A 20,578-nucleotide genomic window follows, 5' to 3' on the forward strand; every position below is an offset into this window, starting at 1 on the left:
GCAATTATATATACATGCATGCATACATACGTAGATATTTATACATATATACATGCATCCTTGTATGAAAGTATGTATATATACGTGTATCTATCTCTCTATCTCTCTCTCTCTCTCTCTCTCTCTATATATATATATATATATATATATATATATATATATCCACGTTCCCCAAATCTAAGACGTTATCTCTGGTTACACTTCTTTCTAATAAATTAAGCCAACGTCATAATTTCAAACTTTGTTCTACTGTTCCATTTTTATTGGTTAGTTCATTGTACTACGCACTCACTCACTCACACACACACACGCACGCACACGCATATACACGCACTCACACCCAAAAGCTTTGTGATGTGGGTACCTTAGCAAGAACCCATTTCCCTTATTTTTATTTAAATCAACTTGCCTCAAATTAAGACTGGTTAAAGAAGGATTTCAAGCGCATGTTTTGTACACTTGAACACATTAAATAAACCGATGAATCTGATACAGCAAAAACAAATCATTTAGAAAGAACAATTTAAAGATGAAATTAATGATTTATAGAATAATGGAATGGCTAATACGCACATGACCAATGTGCTCATGTGTGCATATGTTTGTGTGTGTGTGCGTGCGTATAAGCCAAAACTATAACGCTATATAAAAAGGCCATGAAATAAAAATATATATAAGTTGCACTTGAGATTCATATCATCTTTAATGGGATTTGAACACATCGATGAATAATATTCTGATTTCTGCGATCTGTTACCCTTCACCGCAAAACATCGTACTGGAGCAGACGTGAAATATCAATCTATGTCAAAATTAAATTTTCCAGGCTAAATTCCATTACAGATCATCAATCATTCCTCAAAGCAAAATTTATGAATCTTTCAAACAGGTAATTATAGCTTGAGAAATTATACGTATATCAAGAAGAAAGTTTTGTTTGGAGCGATAGTAAAGTTATTTTGTTTATATGAGTCGATAGAAAGACATATCATATTTAACTATAGAAAATTAATACTTACATTTGCTAAAATCATTTTGACGAATGTGGTATTACAATCGACCATTATGCGAAACTCTCCATTGTTCTTTAGTTCCTTCATGATGGATATATAGTTCCCATTGACCATTTCTAATTTACGCACTGTAACCTCAAAGTCGTTGTCTTGAGTAGCTTTTAGTATCTCTTGAAGTCGTACTAACCCTGGAAATATCCAAAAAGAAAAATAAATTAAAGTTGATAGTTAGCTCAAGTTCAGAAAAGCACAAGCAAATATAATCATTCCTCCACACTACTGTCATTCCTCAGATTCTAAAAAATAAAACAACTTTATTGTAGAAAACATTTGAAAACACGCTATCTTTTAAAAGAATGATAGACCTGTGTAGAAAAGTATTTGTAAAGCTACTGTATATTTTATGTGACTCCGACGCAAAAATATATATTATGATATTATATGGACCATTTTTCCTGATCTTTCCAAAAACAACCTTCGGCACATTTTTGAATTCCATATGGCGAACACTTTGGACATGCTTTCAAAATCAAAATATCAACGCAATACCCATAACTATCGGAAACATTTTTAGACGATCAGAACTCTTGAAGTATGGAATAAACAACACAAATGAGTCGTTAGCTATCGAGACATAACGTCCTTCAAATCTTCCATGCTTCCTGAAATCCGCCAACAGTACACCTGGTGTTTTTTTTCTCCTGACTTTTTTTCCCTGATTTCTTTCATATATCTATACACTTTCAACTTATTTTCTTTGACTTAGCTTTTTTAATGTTGGAAATATATTTGTATGTGTATTATCATGTGTATTATTACAGATAATTGATAATTTAATCAATATATCTTATCGCCCCAAAATAACCTACAAGGATATACAGATGGACATATTCTTATACAGGTAATCAGGAATGAAACAATCACCCCTATAAATGTAAGTGTGTAAAACATAACCAAGTTATGTATATTATCATTATGAGGTACTTCGTAAATTAATTTTACAAAAATATTTGCCACATAGTAATAATAATTATTTACGATATTGAAGTATGGTTGAATAATTCTTGCAACAATTTACTAATTTCAGCGGTACACGTATTTCAGTGGGAATGTTGTTCGACTGGAGAAAATTGACGGGATCCACGTGCAAAAACAGTCAACTTAATTGTCGAATTTGTTTGATAGTGATGGGAGAACTATTAAGAATATATACAAGAGTGTATACAGGGAAAATAACTGTATCAAGCAAAATAGCCCAGATAATATCTGAATACATCAAAAAGTATTCATTTCTTTAATATGTACATACCAAGGTGAATTTAATATATAAAATCATTTAAGGCAGAGAGCCTGCAGAATCATTACCCCGCCGGATAAAATTTTTATCGCATTTTGTCCGTCTTTATGCTCTGAGTTCAAATTCCACCATGGTCGACTTTGTATTTCATCCCCTTCGGGTGTCGATAAAATACGCATTAGGTGAGCATTCTGGTCTATTTAATCAACTAGCAGCCTCTCGCGAACTTACTGGCCTTGTGCCAAAATTTGAAACCGATATATAAATTCATTTAAAATCTTTAAAGAAAGAGACCAACAAAAGCTTCAACCTTTTTTGCAATATTTCAATTAAAACATATTCTTTCATGTGGAAGTTATATTTTGTAGTAGAAATCAACGTTCATAATATATCTTCACTAAAATATACGGGAATGTCAAAATAAGTATAATAGTTTTAAAATACGTTTATTTTACAGTGCATATAATTTATATCTTTCACTACATTTAGAATTGAGCAATTTTGAGAAATACTAATATACGCATAGAATAAATCTGATATTTCGTTTTTGGATTCGGCTTGCAAAATTCTTTGTATGAGTTCGTGTGTTGAAGCATATTCTGTTATGTCTGGGGAGAGTCATTTTCTTTTTGTGCCTTATAATGTAACACACTTACCGGTAAAATTTCCACTTTTTTTCTTATTTTTATTTTCCTAAAATTTTCGTTGCGTCTTGCAACATTTTCAATAGTTTTGAATATTGAAAACGTTGCAAGTTGCAACGAAAATTTTAGGAAAATAAAAATAAGAAAATAGTGGAAATTTTACCGGTGAGTGTGTTACATTATAAGGCATAAAAACAAAATGACTCTCCCCAGAAATAACAGTATAAATCTGATAATTAATCTAATAAGTATAGAATCATCTCGTATTAGGCTGACAACACATTTTGGCATAAAGACAGCAATTGCGGGTTAAGTGTAAGCCGATTACATCGGTCCCAGTACTTAACTGATATTTATTTTATCAACCCCCAAGTGATGAAAGGCAGAGTCGACATAGGCGGAATTTGAACTCGGAATATAAAGACACATGAAATACGGCCAAGGGTTTTGCCGGGCATACTAAAGATTTTGACAGCTGAATGCATTCTGGCAAGCAAATACGATAGAACATTTGTTATAAGCTCATTAAGAAGTGGGTTTATAAGATAATTGGGATGAAAAATTATCAATTGCAGAACTACTTGATTCTGTTTACTAAACAATAAGATATCGCACTCGACAAAACTATTTTTCATATCAAAAGAAAATTAATAAGATGGGTATCATATAAAGAAATAAGGATATAATTTCTCAGATGATTACATTTATCTTCATATAGAAAATTCCTACAGTAGGTTTTGATCAACTTGCCCTCAGATCGTAAAGTAATGTTTTTTTATTCGATATGTAATATCCAGTAACATTTGCATAATCCGAACAACGACACACGATGACAATCGAAGGTTAATTTTCTCGTAAGTGACTGGAATTAATTTTGTGAAGTATATTCCTAATATTTTGAAAATTTCTCCTTTTTTGCATGACAACTACTGAAAGTTACCGTTATTTGTTTGTGTCTCTCTCAAGAAAATTAGGGAAGTAGTAAGAAGAGAAAACTGTGGGTGTACATTAATAGTATATCAGCCCATATTTATTCGTTTATCGTATAAGCTTCGTTGTATTGTTTGTTCAGCTTCTCTGAAATCAATTTCCACTAGTTTTATTTTCATTTTCAAGTATAACTAGTGTCATATTATATACTGTTTGTTGCTTACATTTAAGAAGATCGAGCTAAACTTAACAAGACATGGCTGCTAGTATTTATAGACCGTAAACAGTAACTATCTTCAGGTATCACATTTCGTACACGTTCGTGATATTCCGCACTTGACTCTTGAAAATAATAAAATAACAAACGCGCCCTTTTCAAACCTAGCCAGGCTCATGGGCCCGGTTTCTATGGCGTATGTGTTCCACAGCTGGACGGGACACTAGTCCATCGGAGTGTTACTCATTTTTCCCAGCTGAGTGGACTGGAGCAACATGAAATGAAGTGTTTTGCTCAAAAACACAACGCGTCACTCGGTCCAGGAATCGAAACCACAATCTTACATCATGGTGTTGACACCCGGACCACTAATCCACACGCTTCCACGACTCCTGGAACTAGGATACGTTAAATCACGTTTAAACTGCGTCACACTATATACACAAGGACTGTAGCTATTACGTATATTCTCCTTGTTGCATTAATATAGCATTTGAACATTAACTTCTCACTTTGTTTCTATACACTGATTTTGTTGTTTAGCTTTAAGTAAACTGATTGAAAAACTTTATCATCTAAGATATTATTTTTAATCCTATATAGTATCATAAATAATGAATACTTATAGTTGCAATATGCAATTTGGATTTGATGAAATATAGCTGCTCCTTTGAACAGCATAGAATGAACTTTAGATTTATTGAATGAAATGTTATGAAATGTATGCTTTCCTTTGATGCCTTTGCATTAATATTAGTCAGCGCAGATCCCACTAACTCCTGCGGACTCTAATATTTAAATATACCACATAGGGATTTCCGCATTGTGTGTCCATTTTTCTATGTGGTCTTTCATTTCTTTATATTTCGTTTTAATCAGCCTGAAACACTATAAGTTCTGCATGTCCCTTAATACAACTATTTCATTGCAATTCAAATGTTTCTGCAATTTTGATTATTTCCCCATTCTCCCTTTTAGATTGTATCACAAACAAGTCTATTCTACATTTCTTTCCGTAAAGTAGACAATCTGTGTCTTTGAAGAATTCCATTTCCTTATCTGTATTTCTCGCTATGATCTACCTTCTTATGTGCAATAACATCAATGTCATATTCATATTCTGTTTCTTAAAATCTATTCAGTTCAGATCCTGTTTAGAGGCCAATAGGAAGAAAACTATTCTTCACATGCATAATTTCTATATTATGGTCTCGTATTCTTCTGCAACTGTCCAACCCGTACATGTTAACGTGCTCCTACTTTGGTGTCCTTAACAATTTATCTCTATTGACAATAGAGAAAGTATAAACTTTATCACGATTTTATATTTGTCATTCATTTTTTCAGAAATACACTAATTTAGTTTCTTCAAAAGGAATTCACAAAATATTGGGATGTATGCAGAATTTATTGACGGATTGCTTGCTAGTTGTTTGACCTTAACCAGTTGACAATGTCCCTTAGTGGCTGACGATATGTGCATCTCTGAACACGAACAGAAGTAGCGGGGGAGCCTCATAGCCGTGTGTTGAAAGGAATTCTTGGTGGTTTGGATAATTCACCTTTGAAATCATCCTTAAACAATCCTTATTCAGGGACCTTTTGAGCGGGATGGGGTATTCGACAAGAAGAAAATTCTAACAGGGCCCCACCTGCAAGGTCATGCGCTGTTTATCTTGATATGAGATCAGCATATCTTACACATATGGTTGTAATGCATGTGCCCAGTGTAACCTTATCAGACAGGTAGACATGATGGGTATACTGGGCTTCGTATATTTTATCCCAGTGTCACTTTGATGACATGCCCTGCTCTCTCACTCAGTAATAATAATAATAATAATAATAATAATAATAATAATAATAATAATGCCTCCTTGGCTAGTTAATGGGTTAACATTCCTGCTTCCAAAGAGTGAAGAAACAAATGAACCAAAAACTATAGACCCATAACCTGCTTAACAACTATGTACAAAACGCTAACATCTGTCCTGACGGAATATACTTATAGTTTTTTAACAGACAGCGGCATATTCCCTAATGAACAGAAAGGATGTAAACGTGGATCCTACGGCTGTAAAGATCAACTACTCGTCAATAAGATGATCTTAGAAAATTGTCACAAACGACACAAAAACTTATCAATAGCCTGGATAGACTATAAAAAGGCTTTTGATAACCTACCACCCGCGCTGTGCGGGTATAAAATGTTTGATAACATTATAAATCATCTCATTTACATGGATGATTTAAAGCTTTTTGCAAAAAATTACCAACAACTCAAGGGCTTACTAGCGATAGTCAAACAATTCAGTGACGACATCAGAATGCAATTCGGCCTCGATAAATGTGCAAAAGCTACCTTTATCAAAGGAAAAATGACAGAAACAGCTAACGTTAACCTTGATGAGCAGAATATCATAAAATAACTAGACCCAGCGGAGAGCTACATGTACCTAGGGGTAATTGAAGGGAACGTAATAAGGCATTCAGAGATGAAGGAAAGGATCAGGAGAGAATGCTATCGAAGAGTGAGAGAAATAATCAAGACAGAGCTGAATGCAAGAAACAGGATCGAAGCGATCAATGCCTTAGCCATACCAGTCGTGACTTACAGTTTCAATATCGTTAACTGGTCAATTACTGAAATATGTCAGCTCGACAGAAAAATAAGAAAACTTTTGACAATGCATAGAATGCACCACCCTAAGGCAGATACAGAACGACTTTATCTGCCAAGAAAAGAGGGAGGCCGTGGTCTTTTGCAACTGGCAATAACAATGAAGATTGCTACAATTGGCCTAGACACCTACCTGAAAAAGTCTGAGGACTGGATGTTAAAACTTGTCTCAAAACATGAAAACAAGAAAGCATCATACTCAGTAACAAAACAGGCAAAGGAATATGTAAGTGAATTCCGAATACAACCAATTTCGGAATTAGAGATAGACATACAAGAAACAATCACAGAAAAAGCTAGGCGCATGAAAACCCGTGCCAAAACTGCGGCCTTAGATATTCTGAATAATAAATGGCAAGAAAACCTCTCTATGGCAAATACCCAAAGAGAGCGAATAATGCAGATATTGACAAAGCCCTGACCCATCAATGGCTAATGGCCTCTGGCTTAAAATCTGAAACAGAAGGGTTTATCATAGCAGCTCAAGATCAACATATTAAAGAACGGCAGTAGCCCAACATGTCGTGTAGGCCGACAACAAAATAAGACCATTGATCATGTTGTCTCCAAATGCAATCTTCTAGCGCCTACAGAGTACCTCAACAGGCATGATAGAGCTGCACAATATATTCACTGGGTAATTTGCAAAAACCTGGATTTGCCCCATGAAAACATCTGGTGGGAACACAATCCACCTCCAGTGCTTGAAAATGACCACATCTCGCTCCTCTGGAACTTCACCATCCAAACTGACAGAAAAATAGATGCAAATAGGCCAAACATCATATTGAAAGACTTTAGACAAAGAACATGCTTCCTCATTGATATGACTGTCCCAATCGATATAAACGTATTTGTCAAGACTTACCAAAAACTGAGAAAATATAAAGATCTTGAAATAGAAATCAGCAAAATGTGGAACCTGATAACTAAAACAATACCTGTTGTCATAGGTGCCCGGGGAATGATAGCGAAAGCGGCTGATTGCTACCTAACTCAGATACCAGGAAACCCCAAAATGGCAGAAATTCAAAAGATAGTGCTCATGGGAACTGCTCATATCCTACGCAAAATACTCTCTATGTAATCCCAAGGTTTAAAACAAATGTTTTTTTAAAACTTATGTATTAGACATTCATTAGTACACCCCCCCAAATATATGGCACACTAGGCATAACAATAACGTGAACTTCCAACCTGTTGTCTCTTGAAGTCTCTGGGTGAGACTTGGAGCCAACTTGTACAGACATAAAGCAAAAGTCAAACATAGAATAATAATAATAATAATAATAATAATAATAATATTAATAATAATAATAATAATAATAATAATAATAATAATAATAATAATAATAATAATAATAGAGGTAACTAGAATGTGGAACCTGAAAACAGAAACAATTCCTATCATAGTAGGTGCATTAGGCATGATAAAATTATTCAGACAAATACATAACAAAAACACCAGGACTTACAAACACATATAACATACAGAAAATTGCACTACTAGGCACTGCACACATCCTACGCAGAACACTTTCCATACAATAACCATCAGAGCATCACAACAAATCACAGCACATACCCAAGGCACACAGAGCTGCGCTCGGTAGTGAAGTGAAAGCACGCTATAAAAATAAAACTACTGAATAATAATAATAATAATAATTAGATACTGTGGGATTTTACAATTCACTGTGACTCCCTAATCGTTGCTCAACAAACCAAATATGTTTGTGGAAGATAAAGGAAAAAATGAAACCAAAATTATAGATATTGCAATACTTGGAGATAAGTGAAAAAGAATTAGAAAAGACTGAGAAGTACAGACTGCTAAAATGAAATTTCAAAAATGTGAACAATTTTAGTGCTCAGGCATTTTGGCCGCATTCTTTGATGTGGTAAAGGCCGCGAGATGGCAGTAACGTTAGCACGCTTAGCGAAATGCTTAGCGTTATTTCGTCCGTCTATATGTTCTCAGTTCAAATTCCGCCGACTTTGCTTTTATCCTTTTGTGGTCGATAAACTAATTACCAGTTGCGTACTAGGGCCGATCTAATCGACTGGCCCCTCCCCAAAATTTCGGGCCTTGTGCTTAGAGTAGAAAAGATTTTTTGATCTGATAGTTATGATCGAAGAAAGTCTGTTAGTTATGTCTGTTCGTTACTTTTTGACAGAAAATGACTGAAGGCGTGACCTGGCTTTCTGATTCTGAAAATACGAGTTAATCTCTTAATGTCTTTTCGTAAACATTTCTAAATATTTTCTCCACTGTATAGAATACATGCATAAGCTTAGTTTCTATTGTTTTCTTTTTGTATTTTCATTTCTGCTACATCTTCACTCTTCGTTTCACTCTCTTTCCTTTCATCTAGCTCACTTTTTCATTTCCTCTAACTCTGCTGTCTCGTCAAGTAATTCAGTTACTATTCGATTGGCTGGCGTAAGGCCTAGCGGTCTGTAAATCTTGCATACTTTGTGTTCACATCTCTGTGTACGGTTGAAGCCAACATCGATCCTCAATAATTCTTGCTAGGTCACATGATCGTTCGACAAAGCATTTTCCTGGAGGTTTTCTGTATATAGGCGCAGGCGTGACTGTGAAGTAAGAAGCTTCATTACAAACCCATGTTTCCGTGTTTAGTTTCACTGTGTGACACTTTAGGTATCTTCTACTACAGCCCCAGGCCGAATGGATTTGGTAGGCGGAAACAGAAATAAGTCCGTCATATATATATATATATATATACATACATACATACATACATACATACATACATACATACATATGTGTGTGAATCTATATAGATATCTATCTATATATTTATCTGTCTATCTGTGTTTTTCCCCACCACCGCTTGACAAACGGCGTTGGGTTGCTTATGTCTGCGTTATATTAGCGGTTCGGCAAAAAGAACTTATACAAGTCCTGCGATTCTCAAAAGGAAAATAAATACTCTGGTCGATTTATTCGATTAAACCCTTCAGGGAAGTGCCCTAGCATGGTCACAGTCCAATGAATGAAACAAGTAATAGACAAAGGATAGATATTAAACGTATTTTACACACTGACTATTACGAATAGTAACAGTTATTTCTTTACTTCTCATTTTCCTTCCGAACAGTTTGTTGACCAGCATCATATTCGTGCGTGTGTTTCCATGTGTGTTTGAGTGTCTGATTGTTTTTGTGTTTGCGTGTGTGTGATAGAGGTCTTTTGTGTGAGTATGTGTGTGAAATGCATAAGTCATCTTGCTATGTGAATAATATCTCTTCTACAATGTCATTGAATCTGTTAGAGATAGCGGTTCAATCCTATTCAAATCATACATTCCAGTATTAGTAAAGAGAAGATTACATGTGACGGATAACAATAAAAAGTTCATGGCCATTGCTGCAGGAATTTCATTGATCAGTTTTGACATGACACTAAACAATAACACGCAGGAATACAGTACATGAAGGTATATAACGTGCAGAATAAGTTACTACTGATATGAATAATGTATGAATTCCTTTTCAAAAATGTTATTTATTAATAATAATTAATGACTATGTGACATATGTTATTTATCCGATCTGTCTGAAACAGAAATTTCTGTGTATCTATCCTGGAAACAATATTGTTACATTATTATTGGAAAGCATTAAAAGAATTAAAGCGACATTAGACGGAATTGATACTGTTGCTATTTACTGCCATTTCAGTTCTGATCGACTAGACATCAGATCAATGTTATTCCAGTCGTATCTGCTTTCTATATTGCACCCTGATTATATTCTGTAATGTGGTCATGGTTTCTGCTTGTTTGAGATGGATGCAAATGATTCTTCTATAAGGAAGACATAGATTCCTCAATTGTATATAAAAGTAAAATATGAAGAACGAGTGAAAGAAAATGTATGACATGTGTCCATTGTTTATGTTATGGCATACTGCCATGTGGCATTCTAATGCTGCAAATACCAGTAGATTAAAATGTATCTTAATAGGGCAATGGAAAATACATAAATGCGTTGAATTATAGTGTTTATATTATAGTTTCTTGCTGCTTCTCTTACTGCTGGGTTTTTACTGAAATATTGGATAGGAAAGAATGAAATTTCCTTCGGAAGTAGTTGCGTTAGGCTAAGTGAATTACATACACAAACGCACTCGCTCAAACACGAACGCACGTATATCACATGTATTATTCTGTGAAGTAAAATAAAACAAAATTCACATAATAATGAAAGATTGAAAGCAAACTCGGGAAGACTCTGCTTCCCATCCGGCGTCATCATCAGCCTGAGGAGGGTTGAAACCTCTAACACAAAGCGCCTGCTATTATTATATGTATGTATGTATATATATATATATATATATATATAATATATATATATATATATTATATATATAATATATATATATATATAGATATATATATATATATATATATATATATATATATATATATATATATATATATATATATATATATATGTAAATATATATATATATTATATATATATATATATATATTATATATATCTATATATATATATATGCATATATACCATCCACAACAAGTCACTTTCAGGGCACTTGACTATTTAAAATCCTACTACTATCATAGCACTCCTGTATTATTTTCTTCTTCTTCTTCTTCTTCTTCTTCTTCTTCTTCTTCTTCTTCTTCTTCTTCTTCTTCTTCTTCTTCTTCTTCTTCTATGTAAATATTCTTTTAAAATACCTTTTATTTAATTTTTCCGAAATTTGTTTTCCATACTCAAATTTGAAAAAGGCTCTATGACTGAAAGGTACTGTAATGTTTTTTTATATAATTATTTTAGCACTCTCTAGCTAGACTTTTCCCATATATATATATATATATATATATATATATTATATATATATATATAATATATGTATATACATATATACTCACGCACATACACACACACACGCATACACACACACACACACACACACACACATGTATATATATATGTGTGTATCCACTTTTGCGTAAGTAACCATATAAAAGATATTAAATATCCAATATACTACTCGTTTTATATCTACGTATTTATAAACATGAGCTTACTATTGAAGGACAATATCGCAAGTAAATACTAGGTATGAGTGCGGCTAAATTATAAATTTACCCAGAATGTATAAGCCAAATAAGAAAATGGAGAGGATAAATAATCGACAAACATCGACCTGTAAACTTTCAATTATATCTATTTCTTAATTGATTACAATCATAACTGTTAGTGATCCAAGTAAACGAATGAAATAAGCCAATAAATATATAAATAAAATAAACGAATAAGATTAGATGAGTGTAGAAATACTAAATCTGTACAGATGTTTCTACTACGGGGCTACCAAATCTTCCAAGTTATCCTTAACACGCCAGTGATATACAGGGATGAACAAACATTGGACTGGGGTTGGACAATGGTTGAGCCCCAAGGCTTCATCAGAGAGACCGAACGTTGGGAAACTAACATGTGGAAAAGTAAGTTAAAATAATAGAATAAAATAAAATGAAATAAATATAATAGAAATAGTAAAAGGATGATAAGAACTTCATTTTAAGGTGCTTTTATAATCCATGGTATCAAATCTTATAGTAAATAAAATCACTATCAGGAGAAATTTCCGTAGGCTGTGGGTTACACTCTGTTTCAATAAAGATGGTCTCGAAAATTTAATGAACTTTTAATACATTTAAGAAACCGTGTTTCAATTTGAAGATTACTTCATAAGAAATATCCAGTACTCATAATCCATCTTTCAAATACAATTATGCTTCTGGTGGGAATAGCAATACAAGATATTCGATGTCATTTTCTGTTATATTTATAAACCCATTGGTTTTCAGAAAAATATGGTTTTGAGAAATAGAAGCATACAACAGATTTCATAGCCATTGTAGTTATCTTTCAGATGCAGATCTGACCTACATTCCCACATGAGAGTGACATCTCCGGAATGGACACGAGTAATACCTACGATACAGATTGCAAAATTTTTATTCCAACATTCACATACATACACACATATACGTAATCACAAACTGGGTTTAAGAACTTCTATATTTACATGCACATATATACTCAGAGAAACGCATACATTGAACTCGTTGTTTGGGATGATCATGCTGATATTTAATTTCCATTTTATGCTTAGAATTCAAGGTGTATATTTATTTACGTTTACATGCAGTTTCATTGAAATCCAAACGATTTCTTGCTCCCACATAGTACTTCGAAAAATTATTTATATATAAAACATACAGATTTGGAAATATCATATTGCATTCATTCGCGATTTTGCAAGAACGTTATTATTTATTTGGAAATAAATTCTATTATAACGGGATATGGAATCTTCAGAGATATTGAAAATATTGCGTAAAAAATACGTAGATATATGACAAGGCATATTAATTTTAAGGCAAAGAGGGAAAAATATGGTAGAAAAACTGTTTAGTTATTGTGAAGTATCGGGAAATAATCGGGAAATAACATTCTAGCAGAAGCCATAATTTTGGAAACAAACTTAGATCAATTTTGGAACATAAGGTGAGTTCAAAATAAGCATAGTAATAGTAATGTGATACTGATAGCAGCAAAAATAATGATTTACCAGGCAGTGGCTCTCAAGAGAGTTGCACTGGGTGGCACGCAGTAGAACTGAACCCAGAACCATGTTATTAGGAAGCAAGCTTCTTACCACACAGTTACGCAAGCGTCTATATATATATATATATATATATATATAGACGCTTGCGTAACTGTGTGGTAAGATGCTTGCTTCCTAATAACATGGTTCTGGGTTCAGTTATATATATGTGTATATATATATACACATATATATATAAAGTTGCGCACACAAATGATATATATATATATGTGTGTGTGTGTGCGGTTGTGTATGTGTGTCTATGTGCGAGTTTTTGAATATATATATATATATATATATATATGTTCATATAAAATATATACCTACGTATTATGTGTAATGTATGGCTGCATTTATGTGTTATAGATATGTATATATGCATGTATGAGTATATGTAAACATGTATATGCATATTTATGCGTGTACGTTTATCTATATATATGTGTTCATTGCTTTGTGGGCTTAATGTATGTATATCCTTAAATTATGACTCATACTTGGCTACGTAGCATTATCAACATCGAATGTTCGTTAACAATAAATTTAGAACATGGCATACAATAAAAAATAAAACAAATTCATAAAATCAATTCACGGAAAATGAAAACTATCTTTACAGAAACAAAAATAAAGAACTGCACTAAAAGAAAAAAATTAGATGCGATTTATTTTGCTGAGAATCAGAAGCACAAAACATCAAACCACAAATATGGAAACACCATTAATTTATAGTAATTGCTTTGATGCGAATTTGAAACAAAATCTACATAAAAATTGTTAAGAGTATTTATTTAGCATCAACGTTAATGCAACTGGCAATTATTATGATGATTTTGTGGAGTTAGATTGGTCCTTGGAATGATGTCATGCAGATGATTTTGATTTTAATACATTAATCAATGACAGGTCAAAGTTCAAATGTATATACACATATCTGTATATACCCATGTATATACACGTGAACGTATGAGTTTATATTTATGTGTGCGTATATAATATACATATGTGTGTGTGAGTGTTAGTGTGTGTAATATATATATATATATATATATAAATAAATATATATATATATATATATAGTTAAATTTACACACATGTATATATAGACTGTTAGACGACAAGATAGTCATACAAGCTGTCAGATTGATATACAAGCAGACTCTCAGGGCAAGTGAAGGCGATGTAAATGGAGTGAGATTCGAAATGAAAATGGGAGAAATTGTTTAGGATGAACATGAATAATGTAAATGAAGCCAGAAATCCTGTCCAATTTCTGCGTATTTCAGATCCGAATCGGCGACAATGCTTTGCATTTGGGAACGACTTCCGTTTTTAAAATATGAAGCTAATATATTTTACAGCTTTGATATTCCTTCGCTGGCACCAAACAATGAACACATTTGGGAATGCATTCCTGTTTCGGTAATTGCATATTAATGAAACTTGTGTAATAAAATATGCCAGGTTGAATTTCAATGGCAGGCAACCGACGGGCCTTTCCTTTTCCTCACAGAACTTATCATTCAACCGTTTTAAAACCTTTTTTTGAATTTATCACTCAATTTACACTTTTTTAACTATTGTTCAATCCATATCTGAGGTTTAAGAATATCTTCCCAATTTACTTACTCTTATCTCAGCTCACTTTTACTTTACATTTATATGTGAATCGTATTAATAATTCACATTGCTTTATTTTAGCAAAGAAATGATTATACGTCCGAGCGTATGCATGGAACGAACTAAAACTGTTATTTATATTAAAAAAATGTTAATGGTCTCTGCTGTGTCTCTAGGCGTAAGTTGGTTCAGTGATGGTTGAATTGAGAATAAACTTTAATACCCTAAATTGAGATACTGAATGCGTGAATTCCTTTGAAAAGGCACTTCGTCCACCGTTCCGTTTGTTCCGATTTGGAGAATCAACTCTGTTGTAAGTATATGGGTTGAATCTCCGTTTTGTGTATAACTACTTCCCTTACTCTATATTTTTATAGTTAGTCTAAAATGTATTGTGTATCTTGGCGTGTCTCATCTGACGAAGCCATTGAATATTCAGAAAGTAAATAAGATGACATTGAAAGTCTTCTCACTCACTTCTCACATTAGTTGTGCATGTTTTAGATAAATAAATTGTAGGTAGGAGCTGTCCAAGATATCTTGAGTCATTTACGTATGTTATATCAAGCGAAGTTCCTGAGTCAAGAAGTTACCTTGAACACTTTTGTAACATGCAATTTTTGATAGGAAGGGAGAATCATTACTGTGTCGGACAAATTCTTTATGAGTTACTTCTACATCTTTCAAATTTGAAATCAAATCTCTATGGTGTTAATCAGCTTCATTTTCCCTCCATATAGATATATAAAAAAGTTAGTTATTCATGCACTTAAGTCGAATCACCTTTTTTCTCGCTCCCTGTTAACTTTTAACGAATAAAGGATACGATTCACAGAATCCATTTCCTTCCAATCCCGTACTCTTTGTTACCTTTGAAAAAATTGCCGCCGAGCTTCATTCAGGTTATGGTAAGAGTTTACACAAAGACTTATTTTCGCGTTTCAATTCATTCGCGTTGAAACGTTCTCAAAGTGTGATTTCACAGTTATCTATAAAGACGTGTTAGGATATGACAGTAAAAGTAAGGAGTGTGTGATGTCACCTGTAGATAACGTTCCAGCATTTTTGTTTACTAACAACATTGTGAATATACATGTAAAAGAATAGTTAATGCCTAAAAACATTGTCCACACGTTCAACCTAGATCTAACCTAAGCAAGTAAAATATGTTACACCTACAGCAAGCAGTATCGCTTTAAACTCCATAGTAGTTGTTTTGATTTTAATCTTCATTTGAAGATTTTAATCTTTATTTGATGACTGAATTGAAAGAAACCAGAACTTCCCATCAAAGTGTAGATTATCTTCCATATCTCTTAAAGTTTTAGAATAATAAACAAAAGATAGGAATATCTATATATTTGATATACATAAATACGATAAGTAATATATAGATACATAAACAAGTTAAGATTAACTCCACAACAGTACAAGTATGCAAACTAAACCATTCTTCTTGGTTATGTTGTTAATTTCACTCAATATATTGTAGCATGGGTTGATATTGTTTTCAGTGATATAGTCAGTAATATGTAGTTAAGTACTACAATTTAAGCTAGTGATAAGTAATTAAATTAAAATTTTTTACTGGAAAGATGAAAGACAAAGTGGGAGAAGGCGGCATTTTCAAACAGAACATAACAGGAAGTGCTGAGAAAAAAAAAATTATTTATGTGTTTGGACGTCTTTTGAAATTATTCGACTAGTACCAAGCAATTATACACATACACGCTCACACGCGTAAATATGTGTGTATATATGATTTAATTGTAAATAATATGAACATTCTGTCTCTATGTACATCCATGTTTGTATAAATGCCGATATAAACGCTTCTATCACTGCATGAGTTTAAATATATTTCATCTTATAATAATCGATGTGTATCAGAAATTACAAAGTGTTAAGTTTCAAGTTGTTTACATTGATCCGTCTCAACACATTGATATATGATTTACTTTGCTGTTTACAAAGTAAGTAATCCGCTGCAAAATAATTTTTTCTTCTTTTTTTTTATTTTGGGAGAATTGAATTAAATAGTTATTTAAAAAGAAAATATATCCTGCATTATATTGGATTTGTTATGTATATATGTATTTATGTAAGTATGTTTGCGTGTCTGTGTACGTACGTATATATGTATGTGAGTGTATATACATATATATATATATAATATATATATATATAATATATATATATATATATATATATATATATATATATATGTATATGTATATATATATATGTGTGTATGTGTATGTATTTACGTATGTATGAGAATATATATACATATATTTATATGTATATATATATATATATATATATATATATACTAGCTGAAGGTGGCCCGCTCTACGCGCGGGTAAGAGTGTGGTAGTTACTTTCTGTTGCTTCCTTTCAGCACGAACAAAGCACCCGAACGTGGCGGATTGCAGCGCCGCCTTGACTGGCTTCTGTGCTGGTGGCACGTAAAAAGCACCCACTACGCTCACAGAGTGGTTGGCGTTAGGAAGGGCATCCACCTGTAGAAACACTGCCAGATCAGACTGGAGCCTGGTGCAGCCTCGTGGCTTCCCAGACTCCGGTCAAACTGTCCAACCCATGCTAGCACGGAAAACGGACGTTAAACGATGATGATGATGATGATGATGATTCTCCCTCCTTTCTCTCTCACTTTCCCACTCTGTTACTCTTCCTTTCTCTTGGACTCTCCCTCGCTTTCTCTTACTCTCTATCTTTATCTATCTCTCTCCCATTTATAAACAACAAAAGATCTTGAGTAAGTTGAGAAATAAAATATTTAGAAAGATCAATCATAAATATCAGGCAGTAACAACGGAAAGGTCTGCTTCATGGCAGACAGCAAAACACTAACATTTAAAAGGGACAGACGAACTTGCGAGCTGAATAAAAATAATAAAATATTGGAAACCAAAGTTTGAAGGGATAGAATTTGAGGATAGTAGAGTCATCATGGCTGGCATTTCTTAACGACGGGTCTACTGGGGCCACATTTTATAAGATGAGGAATTTTGTCCTAGAGGTCACGCCTTTCATTTGAGGAAAAAAATAGTTGTCATGCAAACTTGCCAGCACTTTTAACATAGGTGTGCATATTTTCAGCTCAACCGACCACATAATGCACACATTATATATATATATATATATATATATATATATATATATATGTGCGTGTGTGTGTGTGTGTGTGTGTATGTGTGTGTTGGGGTCTCTCTCATACGTGACCGTTGACGCTGAATTCGACTGGTAAGCAGGTAACCTTGTCTTTGTTGAAATAGTTGTGAGCTGCTGGACTTATTTCTCTGATGGGCAATAAGAATTTCCATATCCTCCGAGGAAACGAACTGTTGACCCAGACAATAAGAATTAATTTTAATAAAAGCATCAATTTAAGAAAAAATAATAAAGTAGTAAAAAATGAAAATTTAGCACGAAAAATTTGCAGGGTTCTAAATAAATGTAAAAATGTAATAGATACGAAAAAACTATGTTATCACCAGAACACGAACGCTCTGGAAGATCAAACATGGTGTGTTCTGTTTGTATTTGGTCGATCGGCGCGTTGACAGGTAGACAATAGAATGCGATGGCGATGGCGATGGAATATTTGTTTCTCTCTATGAATGCAGACAGATACATAAGTGAATGTTCTGGGAAGGTAAGCAATAGAGTGAGTGAAAATGTGCTGAGAAGAGAGGAAATAGCGAGAGTGAGTTGAGGAAGACAGATACATTAAATAACGTGAGTGGAATTGTCAAAGTTATAAATAAAGGGGAGTTAGAGGGGAATGGAGGAAATAGCGTGAATGAGGAAGATGGCCCCTAGCAACCACACCTTTTAAAATAGGGATTTAAGATAGGTAGCCCACGGACATCGTCACCTCATTTTACATGTCCCTATAAATTTTGGAGCGAATCGGACGGGATGTAGTGGCATTGAAAGCGGTAAAAACGCATTTCAGTTTTATATATAGAGATATATATCTATATACATTGTATACATGTATATGTATGAATATGCATACACATATATATGTATACAATGTGTTTATATATGATTATACTCATACATACATACAAGCATGCATACATATATAAATATATATATATAAATATATGTACAAACATACATATGTACGTACATGTATATGCACACACACACACATATGTATATATACTGATTCATACATATATATTTATATCTATACATCTATCTATGTAAATATACATGTGCACGTATGTGTGTATGTGTGTTTGTGCGTGTGTACGTCAGTGTATATGTGTGCATGCAGCTATGTACAAATGACAAAGAATATGTAGAGCAGTATTTTTAAGAATGTAAACGATATAAGTTATACCATTATTTTATGCAGTGCTTTTTGTATGTAATTATACTTAAAAAAATATTTTTATTTTAATCTAGATAAATGTCTTAAGTTGAATTTTTCTAGCTTGCACTTGTTAGATGATTTTGATATTGTGTTTATTGAAAATTCTAATTATTTAATTGTGGAATTGCTTTCGTTTTCTTTTATATTTTTTTTTAGTTCTAAATTGTAAATTTATAAATCAAGATAAACGCTAATAGAAATATGTTTTAATCAACAGAGCCTGTGATGGAGACAAAATAGTTAGTTTGGTTTCCCGCTCCAGAATGGCCTGCTTTGTAGAAAGGTATGAGCATGCAACTTGTATCTGACCCAAGAAAAACATGGACACATCACTTCGCTTTCCTAAACCTAATAGGATGTCCATAATATTTGAAACTGAAGGCTCTTGCAATGAAATGACATATATGGTAAGTTGAGAATAAAGCGTGGAATGGAAACATTTCTTCCACAAACAATTATGATAGTGGATTCGAAAACCTAGGGATACATTCTTACACAGAATGCTTTACCGTTACAGTGTTTTAGTGTTACGGATTCTGGAGAGGAACATGAGTAGTTTGGCGAGAATTACAAAACTAAATCTCGGATGACGGGCAATATCATTAACATACACTATATGGTGAACTGACGACTGCCATCTGGATAACTGTTAGCATATTCGAAGGTGGGCAGCATCCTGCAGAATTGCAGTTTGGAGAGTATTGATGATATGCTCAGAAAGCTTGCTACTTGTAACATAATTCTTTTGTCTTGTACCAGGAGGATTTTTGTGTTGTAGACATACACTTCCACTTGTTGGAGTTCATAAATAGTTACTTATAGCAACTATCGATTGAGTGTTGTAACTGCTGCTCATATTAGAGATGACAGGCTACACTGCAGAACATGCTTGACGGGCATAAGCTGTGCAATATTCTTGATAAAAAGAAACACAGAGTGTATACATGGTAGGGGTAGATTCTATCTGAGAAAGAGTTGGCCGTTGTTAAGCTTGATAAAGTAAATATTATATTTTTGTTTCTTACGGATAATGATAAATGTACCTACGTTTAAAATGGGGGCAGACAAAAAATTCATAGCAAAATCCTCA

General features: G+C 33.3%; 1 protein-coding gene across 3 annotated transcripts in view; it reads right to left on the bottom strand.

The window, feature by feature from the left end:
- The window catches only part of LOC115225708 (glutamate receptor ionotropic, kainate 2-like), a 1,130,247-nt gene that overhangs the window by 402,230 nt on the left and 707,439 nt on the right, over window positions 1–20,578 (bottom strand). For all 3 annotated transcript variants that reach the window (XM_036499016.1, XM_036499022.1, XM_036499020.1), the window contains one exon: window positions 1,020–1,201. In XM_036499016.1, coding sequence (XP_036354909.1) covers window positions 1,020–1,201 — 182 coding nt within the window. The remainder of the gene's footprint in view (window positions 1–1,019; window positions 1,202–20,578) is intronic.

The sequence above is a fragment of the Octopus sinensis genome, linkage group LG2, assembly GCF_006345805.1.
Source record: "Octopus sinensis linkage group LG2, ASM634580v1, whole genome shotgun sequence".
Lineage (NCBI taxonomy): Eukaryota > Metazoa > Mollusca > Cephalopoda > Octopoda > Octopodidae > Octopus > Octopus sinensis.